Raw genomic sequence first — 15,489 nt, 5'->3', positions numbered from 1 at the left:
GGAGTTTACAAATGTAGTACGTTCGTAAGGTGACTTGTATGTTTCTTTTTTTATAACATACTTTATATTATTATATATCAGAATGTAAAGCAATAACGATATAAGAAATAATTTTCTAAGCTTATAATCAAGCACCACAGAACTAAGAACAAAAAATTATCATGCACCGGCAACATGGATGAAACTCCAGTAAACTTCTATCTATGCAATTAACAGTAAATAAAATATGAGAAAAGTATTTCAAATAAAACTAAGTTAGAATGCTAAATTAGAAATTATAACTCAAGTAATTTGTTCTTTTGAGAAATTAATATATTTTTTGGTAGTCTGCCTTAATCAGCTGATTTGGAGAGCATACATGGAAGTTATAAATGTAAACAATGGTAAATATTACAACGTGTTATATTTTTATTTCTTAACTCGCACGATACCGAACATAAGCTGAAGTTATTACATGAATACGTTTTCTATCTCTCTCGTACGGGTAGTTCATAATTTATATAAATTTTTGCTTCATTATCAAATCTTAATACTGTATTTCTTTGGACATTATTAGAAATTCTTGGTATCATTACTCGATGTATAGGTTAGAAATTCAACATAAATGAAATAAGAGCGATTTTATGCCATGTTTATCTTAAAAACACCGCCAAAAACAGAAAAAACTTTTGTTTACGTTTCATCGCCGATCATGAACAAACAAACGCATTTACACATGCAAATGATACCAATGATACTAAGAGCTTTAAGTCAAGATGTTATTATGAATAAAGATTGTGTGTGATAAAATATTACTCGATGTATAGGGTAGAAATTCAACATAAATGAAATATGAGCGATTTCATGCCATGTTTATCTTAAAAACGCCGTCAAAAACAGAAACAAGTTTTGTTTACGTTTCATCGCCGATCATGAACAAACGAACGCATTTACTCATGCAAGTGATAACCAATGATACTAAGAGCTTTAAGTCAAGATGTTATCAAGAATAAAAATTGTGTGTGATAAAATATGTATAACCAAAGTGTAGTGACAGGCTGGCTTTGAAATTTCCGTCCACCCATTTCATGGAGTATATGATAAAAATGCATTTTTTTTAAAGAAAATTTTGGGGTTCACCCTTTCCATGGGGTTGTCCTTTACACGGTAATATATGGTAAAGTTTTATTAAAGTTCAATTAACTATCTAATAATTTATGATTTTAGAAAATACAATAATGCTTCCGATACAAAATCAATATTAGAGAGAGAGAGAGAGAGAGAGAGAGAGAGAGAGAGAGAGAGAGAGAGAGAGAGAGAGAGATCAGCAGTTGAAAATTGATCAAATGCACAGATTTTCTTTATTTAAAAGAAACCATTATTATCAAGATATTTAAGTTTTAAGTTTATAAAATGAACTGTATTTCTGTTTAAGAGAGCATAGATAACATACTGCGCAAGAGACAGCACTCAAGTTGTTTCATGCTTCTAGAGTAGCGGCGTTGGCTACAGTCGTCTGAACGAAAACATCGAACATTTACAGTAAGTACAGTTAAGCTGTACAGTAGTAATATTACTGTACACATATTACAGTAATATACATTACAGTAATAGTGAGTATTAGGTTACAGTACAGTATTACTAAATAGGAACAACTTTTGCTATACTGTACAGAATAGTAAGGGGATGATGACAACTGGTAAACTTCACCTTAGCACAATAATGTACTGTAACCTTACAATGTCCAGTACATAGTGTACATGTGTGTAAATGTTCTGTACACTGTACATATGATTATAAACTGTTGTAGAAACAAAATTGAAACTATTGGGCAGTATTTACTGTGTTAATCATCAGCTTGTGCACCGGCTTGTGGCAAGGGGCAGTGACTTCTTAGGTTAGGAGCTAGCCCACCCTAGTGTAACATTTATTCGCAATTTTCGCTTATCACGACTGTCTCTGTAACCTAACTATTGCGATAAGGGAGGTCTGACTGTACAGTAAAATGGTAATGATACTTATTCAATCTTCAACTTCAAGGCATTAGAAAATTAAAAGATATTGATAAAAGTATTGCCAGTAATGTTATAGTATGATCATTGCATAAACATATAGAGCCCCAATAACCGCGCGCACAAAAAAAAAAAAAGAAAAAAAAAAAGCTGTTCTGCTTGTATATGTTTAAATCGTTGTATGATTTTTTCTACCTACATAATAGTTTAAATGGATTGACTTAATAACATATACAGTAATATGCTCTATATTATCATATACTGTAGTCGTGTGTTTAAGTAAAAAATATAAGTATTGATTTTTTTTACAGTAAAAACATTCCTTTACGAATTAGAAAAAATAGAATGGTTTTATTTTATAATCTAAAACATAAAAATCTCTCTCTCTCTCTGCAAGAGCCACTCATTAGCCCAAGTTCTCAGAGCTGGTGTCTAAAAAGACAGAACTCTTTCATGGATCACAATTTTTCTTTAGGCCCTATCATTGCATCTCAACAAACAGTCTAGCTCAAGCTCTCATGGGAAGCCTAATTGTTCATTAAGGCCTAAGTTATTCTCTGCAATGTAAGGGTATGAAATACGTATTAAGCCTGATTGTACTCACAAGACAGACCTAGAGTTCTTGCTTGGACCACACCCTAAATAAGTAAAAATTACATGTTCTCAATTATAAAAGATTATACTTGATATACCGAATTTGTTTGACGCTTAATTTTGTTATAGACACGGCAACTCTGCCTCTTTTCGAGCCAGTTTTTAATTTTGTTCATACCTCCATGTACTTGTAACTTTCAAAGAGAGTGAATACCTCTTAAAGGAGCCTTCCACCACCAAAGGAAGACTACCATCTAAATGACTAAAAAGGCACTGACATGCAGAACAGTTGCTAGGTAAGCAATTATGGTGCAACTAAACCCTTTTTTTCTGGTCGTAGAAAACAAAACTGGGATTAACCCATTTAAATGACTTAAGTTTGTATAGCTAGGAAAAAAAAATTGTTTATAAAATCTATAGTTAAAGAAAAGCATATTTTGTGCAGCATTTAAGTGACAATTTTTAAGAAAACAAAGATTTTTTTTCCTTCTCCTGTACAGTATGTATGATTTGCATGGCACCTCTGAGAGAGAGAGAGAGAGAGAGAGAGAGAGAGAGAGTGTGTGTTACAAGGATTTTGGATGTCTTAAAGACTTTTAGTCCATCCATGGAGACTCCATTTGCTCCTTGGTACGATTTACTTTGAGCATTTAGAGCGTTCTTAAGATCTTGTCTAACTTATTCTTGAACTCGTTTACTGCGTTACTATTTACTACACCTGCTGGAAGTCTATGCCAAGTATTTGCTATTTTATATGTAAGAAATTGCCACATTAAGTGGTGTTTGTATCTTTTCAACTCCAGTTTGTATGTTACCTATGGACTGATTTGCACTAAGCGTGATTGGATTGTTGTAGTCTACATTTTTTATTCCTTTAAGAATTTTGAATGCCTCTATTAACTGTTCTCTTAGTCGTCATGTTTGTAGATCAAATAAGTTCAAAAGTTCCATCCTACGTCTATATCCAAATTGCCTTAGTGTTGAGAGAGAGAGAGAGAGAGAGAGAGAGAGAGAGAGAGAGAGAACTATCACTTGATGAAATCGGACACCCTGTTTTTGCTAGTGTTTCTCTCACTGCCATGGATCAACGAATTGCTCACCACAATTCACAATATAGTGGTGTTGATTTCATTCTTAAACTCTTTGTTATGAAATGTAATAACATATGGTTAATACAGTTATTTATTTCAGGTAAAATACAATTGATTTAGTTAAAATATGAAAAGACTTGGTCACTTGGGTCCGCATTAGACAGACCTGCCCACAGCCATTTTCATAAAATAATTAATCTCGGATAACAATAAAAAAGTATTAATATTGGCAAAAGGAAAAATATAAAATTTTAATGAATGAAGAACTGGACTCTGGTCCAGATAGTGGGTTAAATATGTGATTTATCCCATCTCAACTCTCCCCCTTACACACATTTGTTAAACCTATTCTCCTCTTAGCAAGATGGCAAAAGTAAAAGCGTGTACAAAGAAACGAACCAAGGCTCATTCACTTATGATCATATACTCACTAAATAAAGACAAAAATAAACGTGCAGTAAATAATACATAAGCAATAACTTTACACTTCCTGTAAAAAATTTTAGTTTTCCATCAAAATCTTATTTGCTGAGGATTATTTTGTTTTCAATAAAAAAACGTCTAGCAATATACATCACTAAATAATAAAAAGTAGAGATATACCTTTGTATCAAGAGGGGGGGATTTGAAGTCTGGGGGTATCTGTGTCAGCATGGGGATATAAACTTCCATTTCCTGCCCTTCGATGTCTGCGTGACCCTCTGACTGCCCAAGATTGACAGCTTGTGCACACCTTTTACCATTGATGTGGCCATTTCCGTTGCATGCCAAAACACGGGGTTGAGCTGACATATTGCGAGATTTTACAAAATAAACAGCGATGATTACTAGGATAAAAAGTAGAAATACGGCTGCCAAACCACAGATCAAATCTGAAATATATAATTTTCAATAGCATAGTAGATGCATCTAAGACAACTTAAAGCACAGGATGCAGATAATATTTGGATAACTATTTTATATAACGCATAATTATAGACTAAGTATATAGTAAAAAAATTCCTTTCCGACTATAACATAATCAACTTGTACTTACACAGGTTTTCTGTGGTCTGATGGTTTCCATCCTTCAACACTGTAGGGATTGTAGCCATCATAGCTTCAGTCACTGGTCCACACCTACTAAGTATGCAACCTCGTATTCGAAAGTAATATGGAGTATTGGATATAAGTCCACCAACCTTGAAAAAAAATATACATTAATTGGGTGCCATCTAAAACAAGGCCAGTAGAGTTATCAATTAAAAGTAATAAGTTATTTTTAAGTAAAAACTGACAAAAAGTTTAGTAATTTGCAGAAAATACTGGATTTTCACTCATAGGTTCATAAGTTTTTTTTCTCAAAACTGGAAAGTTTATAGTCTGTCTATATAAAAAAAAAAAGTAAATACCATTATTAATACACTTATACCTGTCTGTATCAGAGCAAAGATACTACAGTGGAACCTCTACATACGAATGTCCTAACATACGGATTTTCCAACATCCAAAGTAAAATTCAACCAAATGTCTGTCTCGACACCCGAAGTGTTGCTCCAACATACGAAGTAAACAATACGCGTATGTGTGGAATTTTTTTGAAAGTGTCTAACGTCGTTTGTTAATGACGCCGCTAGACGGCAGCACATCGGATGGACGCCAATCAAGTGTCACCTTGATCAGTCCTCTCATCTCGTGCGCATCGTGTGGTTGTCTCTATTCGCTCAGTTTTAACAGTGTTTTTTATCTTCCTTTTTCACGTTTTGTTTTCTGTGTTCCGTAATCATGGGTCCCAAAAAGCTTAGTTTCGGTTCAGGAAGTAGTAGTAGTGGTGGTGAGAAAAGGAGGAAGTCTATGCTTTCAATAGAATTAAAGCAAGAAATAATAGAAAAGCATGAGCGAGGTGTATGTGTTAGCGATCTGGCTAAACAATATGACCGGAATATGTCAACGATCTCGACGATCATAAAACAGAAGGCAGCCATTAAATCAGTGAAACCTTCGAAGGGGATCACGATTATTTCCAAATGTCGTAGCCCTACCCTTGAAGAGATGGAACGACTTTTGTTAATATGGATCAAAGACAAGGAGATTGTTGGCGATACGATCACGGAAACGATCATTTGTGAGAAGGCCAGCGCTATCTACAGTGACTTGAAGCCGGCGCGCTCTCGGGGTGACGCGGGGAAGAGTTCAGCCGATCCTACGACGGAGGAATTCAAGGCGTCTCGAGGTTGGTTTGAGAAATTTAGGAAACGGACCGGGATTCATTCAGTTGTTCGTCATGGAGAAGCTTCGAGTTCGGACACCAAGGCTGCTAAAGACTTTGTTAAAAAGTTCGAAAGCATCGTGGCGGAGGAAGGTTACGTAGAGCAGCAGGTGTTCAACTGTGATGAAACCGGTCTGTTTTGGAAAAAGATGCCTAGTCGACCGTAAATTACCGCCGAAGAGAAGAAAATGCCTGGACATAAGCCAATGAAGGATCGGTTGACTCTTGCGCTTTGTGCCAACACCAGCGGGGACTGCAAAATAAAGCCGTTATTGGTTTACCATTCCGAAAACCCTAGAGCATTTAAAGCACATAAAATTAATAAAGACCTGCTACATGTTCTATGGCGATCTAATTCTTAGGCTTGGGTTACTACGCATATCTTTGTGGAATGGGTAAACGTAGTTTTCAGCCCTGCTGTCAAGAAGTATCTTCAGGAGAGGAATTTGCCTTTGAAGTGCTTGCTTTGTTTGGACAATGCACCCGCTCACCCCCCCCCCAGACTCGAAGATGATATCATCGATGAATACAAATTCATCAAGGTGTTGTATCTTCCCCTGAATATCACCCCTATCCTCCAGCCCATGGACCAGCAAGTCATCTCTAATTTTAAGAAGCTGTAAACCAAGCACTTATTTAAGCAGTGCTTTAATGTCACGCAAAGCACCAACTTAACTTTGCGTGAATTTTGGAGGAGCCACTTTATTATCGTGCACTGCTTAAAGAGCATTGATCAGACTTGGGAGGGAGCAACTCATCGGACCCTGAATTCCGCTCGGAAGAAGCTTTGGCCTGATGCTGTTGCTCCCAGAGATTTCGAAGGTTTTGGCCCCGAGAATGAACCTGTCCTTGCCGCCGAGGAAGACGTCGAAGAGATTGTATCCCTTGGCAAGTCCGTGGGTCTGGAGGTGGATGAAGATGACATCACCAAACTCGTCGATGAGCATTATGAAGAGCTCACCACCGAGGAACTCAAGAAGCTGCAAGCCATGCAGCACGATGAGTTCCAAGCGCAGTTGAGTGAGTCGGAGGAGATCGAGGAGGTAGGCCAAATCTTAGGTACGGCGGAAATAAAACAGATGTTGGCATATCATCAACACGTGGTTGATTTCATCGACACGCAACACCCACAGAAACTTCAGGTTTGCCGTGTTGTTGCGCAGTTCGATGATGTTTGCTTAATGCATTCTAGAAAAATCCTCAAAAGCCGTACCAAGCAACTTTCACTCGAAAGTTTCTTTAAAAAATCTTTAAAATGGTCTAGTGATCATGATGAAAAGAAAGAAAGTGAAGCAAAGAAAAGGACGACCGAATCGAGTGAAAGTGATGAAAATTAAAAATAAGAAAAGAAAAAATGTAAAAAAAATATATAAAATTATAAAAATGATAAAAAAAATAAGCTAAGTTAAATTTCACGTAGTAGTGTAAGTTAGTGTAAGTTATAGTACACATTATCGTACAAAGTCACCGTCCCTACCTCCTCGCTGATCTTCCGTCTCCTCCTGCCTAGCAGTCCCTACACCTGCGCTGGCCTGTCGCTAAGGTAAAGTGTTACATTAAAACCCCTTTTTTATTTATTATTTCATTATTATTATTCTTTTTTTTTTTTTTTTGTAAGTATTTATTATACAGGTATTGTATTAATGTAATGTGTAATGATGTGTAGCCATTTATTAAGGATTTATTATGGCTTTTTAGGCTGAGGAACAAATTAAATAAATTACCATGTATTCTTATGGGAATATTTGCTCCAACATACGATCGTTTTAACATAGGAAGCAGTTTCTGGAACAAATTAAGATCGTATGTAGAGGTATCACTGTAATTAATTAGATACACATTAAAATATATTGTTTAATAATGAAGTCCAATTTATCTTCTCTCAAGTACAGTCATACCTCTGTTTTCTTTGTCCACTTTGGAATACTGGTAGGATAAATTTGGTATAGATGGCTTTTTTGCAAGAAAATTTTTTCTTGGTATTCATTGCACTTGCTAGACTTGGATAAACCAAGATGAGTCACACATATCTTGGCATAGCCTCTACAATCTAAAAATAAAACAAGCACCTCAGTCTAATTGTAGATCTCTCCCAAAACAACTTTTATAGCTCTTGATACACCTGCTGTTGAAGGGACCATTCTGAAGAGTTTACTTGATTTTCTCAGCTCAGTTGATCTGCTACTAAATCTAAGCAGAACTTCTAGGACAAGAAGAAAAAGCTTGTGTCTTTACTGAGCTGTCTGAGTGGATGGCAATAACTTTACAAAGCCTTAATGCTCTTAAAACCTCAAGATAATTGATTAACATTTGAGTTCTAACTGATGACCAGACTTTCAACAGATGCTGACTTTCAAATGCAACTCCCTAACCAGGGATTGATGCATCTGCGAAATAATGAGACATCTGGAATCTACAGTTCTCAACTGAAACCTAGGCTGATCATTTGATGGGTTTTCCACCAAGTATGTAGGCTGTTCTAGTCTAAAATGGAGGAGCATAACTATTTGTGGTCTTGGACTTCTGGCCTGAAAAAAGGTTTAAAGGAAATTGAATATCTCACTTTCAATGTGAAAGAGGAATGAACTTTCCTAATGATACCCTTATTTAAAGGAACTAAGAAGAGATGACTACAAAAGCCAGGGAAAGAATCCCAACTTCTCCATTAATGACTGGTCTTCCAATTGTAGGACTGCAAATTTCTTCGGGACGATGGAATTGGTACTAAATCTACCGCAAGGTGGGCTGAGAGAGGAGTACGGTACCTTCTCCTTACAACAGATGACCCGAAGAGGAAGGAAGATTCAGAATATATGGAAAAGAGGGAGCCTGGTCCCACTTGCACATGAAGATAACAGTCACTTACTAAACTTGCACCCTCAACTGACCTGATGGAAGGGTAAGGTTTTACTCAAGAGCAGGCAAGATGTCCTTGTTGAAATTAAAATATGTGGTCCAAACCTCTAGAACTCAATTGGCCTCTGCTGAGAGTGCTAGTAAGATAGGAATTACCTTAAGGAACTTACTTTGGGGGTAATTAATAATTCAGGTTGTTTGGGATATTTAATAGTTTGAGGTATCAAATCAGATTGAAATTTAAAAGACCGACCCATAATGAGTGACCGATGCGAGAGGTTGATTATCAAACAATGGCCCTAAAACAGAAGTGGTCATCAAAAAATTCTTTTGAGAAACAGTTACATTCTAACTCAAAAAACAAAGTTGTTCCCTTTTCTTGGGGATTAAAGTACTGCAAGACCAAACACAATCTCTAACAAGGAGTCTAACAAAGTACTATCAAGGCATTAAAAATTTTAGCAATTCATTTAATTCTGGGTCTTCGTTCTTTTCAGCAATAGGGACAAAGGAATTGTAAAGGACATCTACAATGGAGACAGAAAAGGAGTTGATCTTTAGCACTATCCCAAGGCTCTGGAAAGTTCTTTAAACTTGGGCAAAATAAAATCTTTACCATTAGAAACTCTTCATTGCTTTACAAAATCCAATATCTGGGTAAAAGAAGACCCTTTTACTTTCATTCATGGTAAATAAAAGTAACTGGTTTTTACAATTAACCTAATTACACAAATCCTTTAGAGTTGACATCATCATTGAAGAGGTAGATGTCATATTCTTTAAAGAGAAAACCAATTTCATCTTAGCTTCTTTCATAGGGGAAACTATATGATAGTAGGTTGGCCAGGGCACCAACCACACGTTTAAATACTACCGCTAGAGAGTTGTGGGGTCCTTTGCCTGGCCAGACAGTACTATATTGGATTCTTCTCTCTGATTATCGTTCACTTTCCCTTTGCTTACACATACACCGAATAGTCTGGCCTATTCTTTACAGATTCTCCTCTGTCTTCATACACCTGACAACAATAAGATTAACAAACAATTCTTCTTTACCCATGGAGGTTAACTACAGCATTGTGACTGTTCAGTGGATACTTTCCTCTAGGTAAGGGTAGAAGAGACTCTTTAGCTATGGTAGGCAGCTCTTCTAGGAGAAGGACACTCCAAAATCAAACCACTGTTCTCTAGTCTTGGGTAGTGCCATAGCCTCTGTACCATGGTCTTCCATTGTCTTGGGTTAGAGTTCTCTTGTTTGAGGGTACACTCAGGCACACTATTCTATCTAATTTCTCTTCCTTTTGTTTTGTTAAAAAGTTTTTATAGTTTATATAGGAAATATTTATTCTAATGTTGTTACTGTTTTTAAATTATTTAATTTTTCCTTGCTTCCTTTCCTCACTGGGCTATTTCCCCTGTTGGAGCCCCTGGGCTTATAGCATCCTGCTTTTCCAACTAGGGTCGTAGCTTAGCAAGTAATAATAATAATAAAAATAATAATAATAACAATAATAATAATAATAATAAAGCACAGATAGCCAAAGATTCAATGTCAGGAAGCCTGAGAACTTCAAATCAATCAACCAATAGCCAAAGAGGAACTGGCTGTCAACTCTTGCTATTCAAATTAATTACTGGAATAAGATTTAATAACTTCATGTAATAATATCTAAAAAGGAGACTCCATTTATCTTTCATCTCTTTAATCAGCCTAAGAACCTGGGAAGCTAAAAAGTTGTGATCTGTATTATAAGGATCAGAAGGGATATAACCTAACCCTCTAAGCTCCCATACCTGAAGGGCAAGGTAAACAAGGATCAACAATGTCCAATCATGAAATAGTTGTAAAACCTGGATGAGGCATGGCACTTAGACAAGGCACAAAACCACAAAAGGAATTGATCTTTAGAATAGTCAGGAGCAATTGTTGAGCCTGGACAAGGCGTAGCACTTGAAGGCAAGTTCTAGGCTAAGACATAATGTTAGGCATAAGTTTTGTGATTGGGGAAAAGGTCAAATAGGCTCTTCACTAGATCCTGTAGTTTTAGGATTCGTTCAATCTAGAGATAGTATCACTGCATCAGAAATTAATTGTACTTAATAAAGGTTTAATTCAAACTTGCATAAGTCATAATATATATAACAATATAACACTACTCCAACATTAATATAGGAATGAGCAAGAGTAACAATAAAAGATGAAGCTGTATAGGATATTAAACCTCGGACACTATTGTCTGGCATAAAAGCCTGATAGTGATCTCTGAAGAGAGGAATCAACAGCTTCTTCTGAAAAAGAATTGTATAATCTCTTCTACTTATTGATTGTCTCAGAGTGAGCAAGAGTTGACAGGTGTATGGCTCAGAAGCAAATACATGCTCATAATGGGCTACTTATATGATCTTTATGTGACAGTATTCCTTCAGATCCAGACCCTCACACTAGACATTAGTACCAGATACTTTAGAATATTACTTAGATAGACCCCAAAACTTTAAATCCAACATCTAATAAATGGTCACATTCTCCTTAATTTTAGTTTCATACTCTCCTGAATCCAGAGTTTTTACTTCTAATTCCTCCTTTCTAACCTTAAATTCACAGAATGTAACTAATTTCAGAATGACGTGTAGGAGAAATGGGGGCAGTATGGGTCTTAATGGCAAGGGAAATATGTTTAATAGAAGAGGTTGTATGAATCAGATTTTTACAGTAAGGCAGATATACGAGAAATATTTAGCAAAAGGTAAGGAGGTGTATGTTGCGTTTATGGATCTGGAGAAAGCGTATGATAGAGTTGATAGGGAAGCAATGTGGAATGTGATGAGGTTATATGGAGTTGGTGGAAGGCTGTTGCAAGCAGTGAAAAGTTTCTACAAAGGTAGTAAATCATGTGTTAGGATAGGAAATGAAGTGAGTGATTGGTTTCCGGTGAGAGTGGGGCTGAGACAGGGATGTGTGATGTCACTGTGGTTGTTTAACTTGTATGTTGATGGAGTGGTGAGAGAGGTGAATGCTCGAGTGCTTGGACAAGGATTAAAACTGGTAGACGAGAATGACCATGAATGGGAGGTAAATCAGTTGTTGTTTGCAGATGATACTGTACTGGTTGCAGACACAGAAGAGAAGCTTGGCCAATTAGTGACAGAATTTGGAAGTGTGTGTGAGAGAGGGAAGTTGAGAGTTAATGTGGGTAAGAGTAAGGTTATGAGATGTAAGAGAAGGGAAGGTGGTGTAAGGTTGAATGTCATGTTGAATGGAGAGTTACTTGAGGAGGTGAATCAGTTTAAGTACTTGGGGTCTGTTGTTGCAGCAAATGGTGGAGTGGAAGCAGATGTACGTCAGAGAGTGAATGAAGGGTGCAAAGTGTTGGGGCAGTTAAGGGAGTAGTAAAAAATAGAGGGTTGGGCATGAATGTAAAGAGAGTTCTATATGAGAAAGTGATTGTACCAACTGTGATGTATGGATCAGAGTTGTGGGGAATGAAAGTGACGGAGAGACAGAAAGTGAATGTGTTTGAGATGAAGTGTCTAAGGAGTATGGCTGGTGTATCTCGAGTAGATAGGGTTAGGAACGAAGTGGTGAGAGTGAGAACGGGTGTAAGAAATGAGTTAGCAGCTACAGTGGATATGAATGTGTTGAGGTGGTTTGGCCATGTTGAGAGAATGGAAAATGGATGTTTGTTAAAGAAGGTGATGAATGCAAGAGTTGATGGGAGAAGTACAAGAGGAAGGCTAAGGTTTGGGTGGGTGGATGGATGGAGTGAAGGAAGCTCTGGATGATAGGAGGATAGATGTGAGAGAGGCAAGAGAGCGTGCTAGAAATAGGAATGAATGGCGAGCGATTGTGACGCAGTTCCGGTAGGCCCTGCTGCTGCCTCCGATGCCTTAGATGACCGCGGAGGTAGCAGCAGTAGGGGATTCAGCATTATGAAGCTTCATCTGTGGTGGATAATGTGGGAGGGTGGGCTGTGGCACCCTAGCAGTACCAGCTGAACTCGGTTGAGTCCCTTGTTAGGCTGGAGGAACGTAGAGAGTAGAGGTCCCCTTTTTTGTTTTTGTTTCATTTGTTGATGTCGGCTACCCCCCAAAATTGGGGGAAGTGCCTTGGTATATGTATGTATGTAGAACCATAACCTTTTTCTGTGTTTTCATTCTCTACCTTTGACTTTAACATCAACTAAATGTAAATAACGGGTCATTTGAGCTTTCAACAGGCAGTCACATTTATAACACGGCTCTAAAGGCAGCACACTTTTCCTCTATGTGTTTCAAAGTGCATGTGTAGATTTGTTTCACACAAAAGGGGGAATTCATATATTTAGGAGACATAACTGAATGATTGTAAATGAAAGGAAGAAACATATAAAAGCTTGCAAAAAAAAAAAAAACTAATAAAACAAATAAATGTCATCTAATAAGACCATGTGGCAGATATGAAGTTGTTTATATCTGAGATGGCTGAGGTGGGAGCAGAGCAGTCGGGTTCTAATTCCAGCTCGTCCCCTACCACACCTAGTCAGGGAGTTCACTTACTTATTATTAATGTTGAATATTTTATTTCAAATACAAGGAATGGTAATGAATAAAGAGTAACACTATTTTAAACAAGTCCTTTTGGAGGCTATAGAAGTTTAGTGTCCTTAGTCATGAACAGGTCTTTCTAATCCACCACATATGCTGGAAATGTCAAAAGAAAATTAAACATGTCAAGAACTTCAAGGCTAGCTTAATCAAAACTCAAATTCTGAAACCTCATTTGATGATCCACAGACATAAGGAGGCCTGTTGGAACACAAAGTAAAACAGCTTCACAAATTTGCCCTTGGCTGTCATGCCCTGTGGATAGTCCACTAGGTCCTGAAGGATGTCAGCAATTCATTCCTGTTGCAGCATAAGTGGTGTGGTCAGCATTTTTCAAAAACAGTGAAATCAGCATCATGTTGGTGTGATATGAGGCCCTAGCCTCAACTATTACCTCCCAAACCAGGCCCAAAAGTGGGATTTAAACAACATGCTGTCATCTCAAAAGGGTATCCAGATTACAGTCTGCTGAATTCGGTTAGAGTTTTGATGTGTTGCTTCATGTCTGTCTCAAATCCTGTCCCATTGAATAATTAAGAAAAGGAGATTTTCGTGAATGAAAGTTTCAGAGAAGGAACCAGAAAAAGTCCTTTTTCCAAGTTTCCCGAAAGTTGTCCTCACTGGATATCCAACCAAAACTCCTAAAAGGCTAAGGGAGATACTATCAGGAAAAAACGCAATCAAAGAAAGCTTTAAAAACAAGCAGTTGTACAATTTGGTTATAGGATTTTTGCTGAAATACTTGAAAAAACAAAAAGCAGTCTCTTGACTGAACTTGTTAAAAGGTAAACTTAAGAAGGAAGAATTGTCCTCCATCTACAGATGCATTCCCATCAGAGAAAGCAGATTAATTTCTTGAATCTGATGTAGCCAAGGTACTGATGAAGGTAACCTTGACAAATGGGTTCCATTTCAATATTTCAATCCAATTGGCTGGATACCTTAACAGACTATTACTGAACCAGATCTATTAGGATACTACTAGAACCAAAATCGATGAGATGGCTAGCAGAGTTGTTAACAGAATGAAAAACAGGACATGGAATTTGAGGAGAGTGACTTTTGACCTCTGGGCTGTTATTTTCTAAATTAAGATTTTTTTTGATAGTAGAATGTCTAAATTTTGTTTCAAATAGTTATTTTAATAAATAAAAATTTCTCTGTCAGTTAAAAAGTAATTTATCTAAATGTACTCGAACGGGTCAGGTCCTGTATGTGACCTGATTTTTAATAGTTAAGTCAAAGCTATAATATTAGTTCCCCATAATACATTTTCTTTGATACCTGAAGCAAAAATAACACATTTTCTTTACGCCATATGATTAACTCATGACTAAGGTATTTCCAACTTATACTTCTGCTTATATATCTATAATTTCCAGGATGTGATTATGCCATGTTGGTGAAAATGGCAACAAAAGGAGTGCTGACTAATTGCAATAATTACAGAGGCATCACACTTACGTCAGTTGTTAGGAAAATATATAGTATGCTTATTCTAAAGAAACTGAAGAGAAAGATTGATGAAAAGCTGAGAGACGAAGAAGCAGGATTTAGAAAAGGTAGAAGTTGCACAGACCAAATTTTCATTTTTAGACATGTTGTACAGCAATGTGTAGAATATAGAAATTGACTTTTGATGGCATTTGTGGACTATGAAAAAGCTTTTTATAGTGTGTACCGGCAAATTTTGTGGAGAGCCCTGCGTTATTATGGAATTCCTCTCAAATATGTAAATTTGATTAAGTCTGTTCATGATCATAGCAAGTGCAAAGTTAATGTTAGTGGAGTCTTATCAAAAGAATTTTCAGTCAACAGCGGAGTACTCCAAGGGAATATGTTGTCACTTATGTTATTTACCCTCCTCAAGGATTTTGTAATGAGCAGAACAGTCAGAGATTGTGAAGAAGGATTGGACTTGATTGGTGATAGGAATTTAGCAGACCTGAGTATGCTGATGATGCTGTCCTTTTTAGCAGAACACCACAGGATTTGCAATGCTTGCTTATCAGAATGCGTGAAATATCACACAAGGTTGGGCTCAAGATAAATAGAAGAACAACAGAGATGATGAGAAGGGAGTATGCAATGGAAGATGAAAAATAATTGTAAGGAGAAAGGATTA

General features: G+C 36.8%; 1 protein-coding gene across 3 annotated transcripts in view; it reads right to left on the bottom strand.

The window, feature by feature from the left end:
- Positions 1–15,489, bottom strand: part of LOC137642592 (protogenin B-like) — a 315,452-nt gene that overhangs the window by 44,667 nt on the left and 255,296 nt on the right. For all 3 annotated transcript variants that reach the window (XM_068375286.1, XM_068375285.1, XM_068375287.1), the window contains 2 exons: positions 4,713–4,857; positions 4,280–4,548 (listed from right to left, as the gene is read on the bottom strand). In XM_068375286.1, coding sequence (XP_068231387.1) covers positions 4,280–4,548; positions 4,713–4,857 — 414 coding nt within the window. The remainder of the gene's footprint in view (positions 1–4,279; positions 4,549–4,712; positions 4,858–15,489) is intronic.

The sequence above is a fragment of the Palaemon carinicauda genome, chromosome 6, assembly GCF_036898095.1.
Source record: "Palaemon carinicauda isolate YSFRI2023 chromosome 6, ASM3689809v2, whole genome shotgun sequence".
In the NCBI taxonomy this organism is placed as follows: domain Eukaryota; kingdom Metazoa; phylum Arthropoda; class Malacostraca; order Decapoda; family Palaemonidae; genus Palaemon; species Palaemon carinicauda.
The sequence above is the reverse complement of the archived record's forward strand: the minus strand, read 5'-3'. Positions and strand labels throughout refer to the sequence as shown.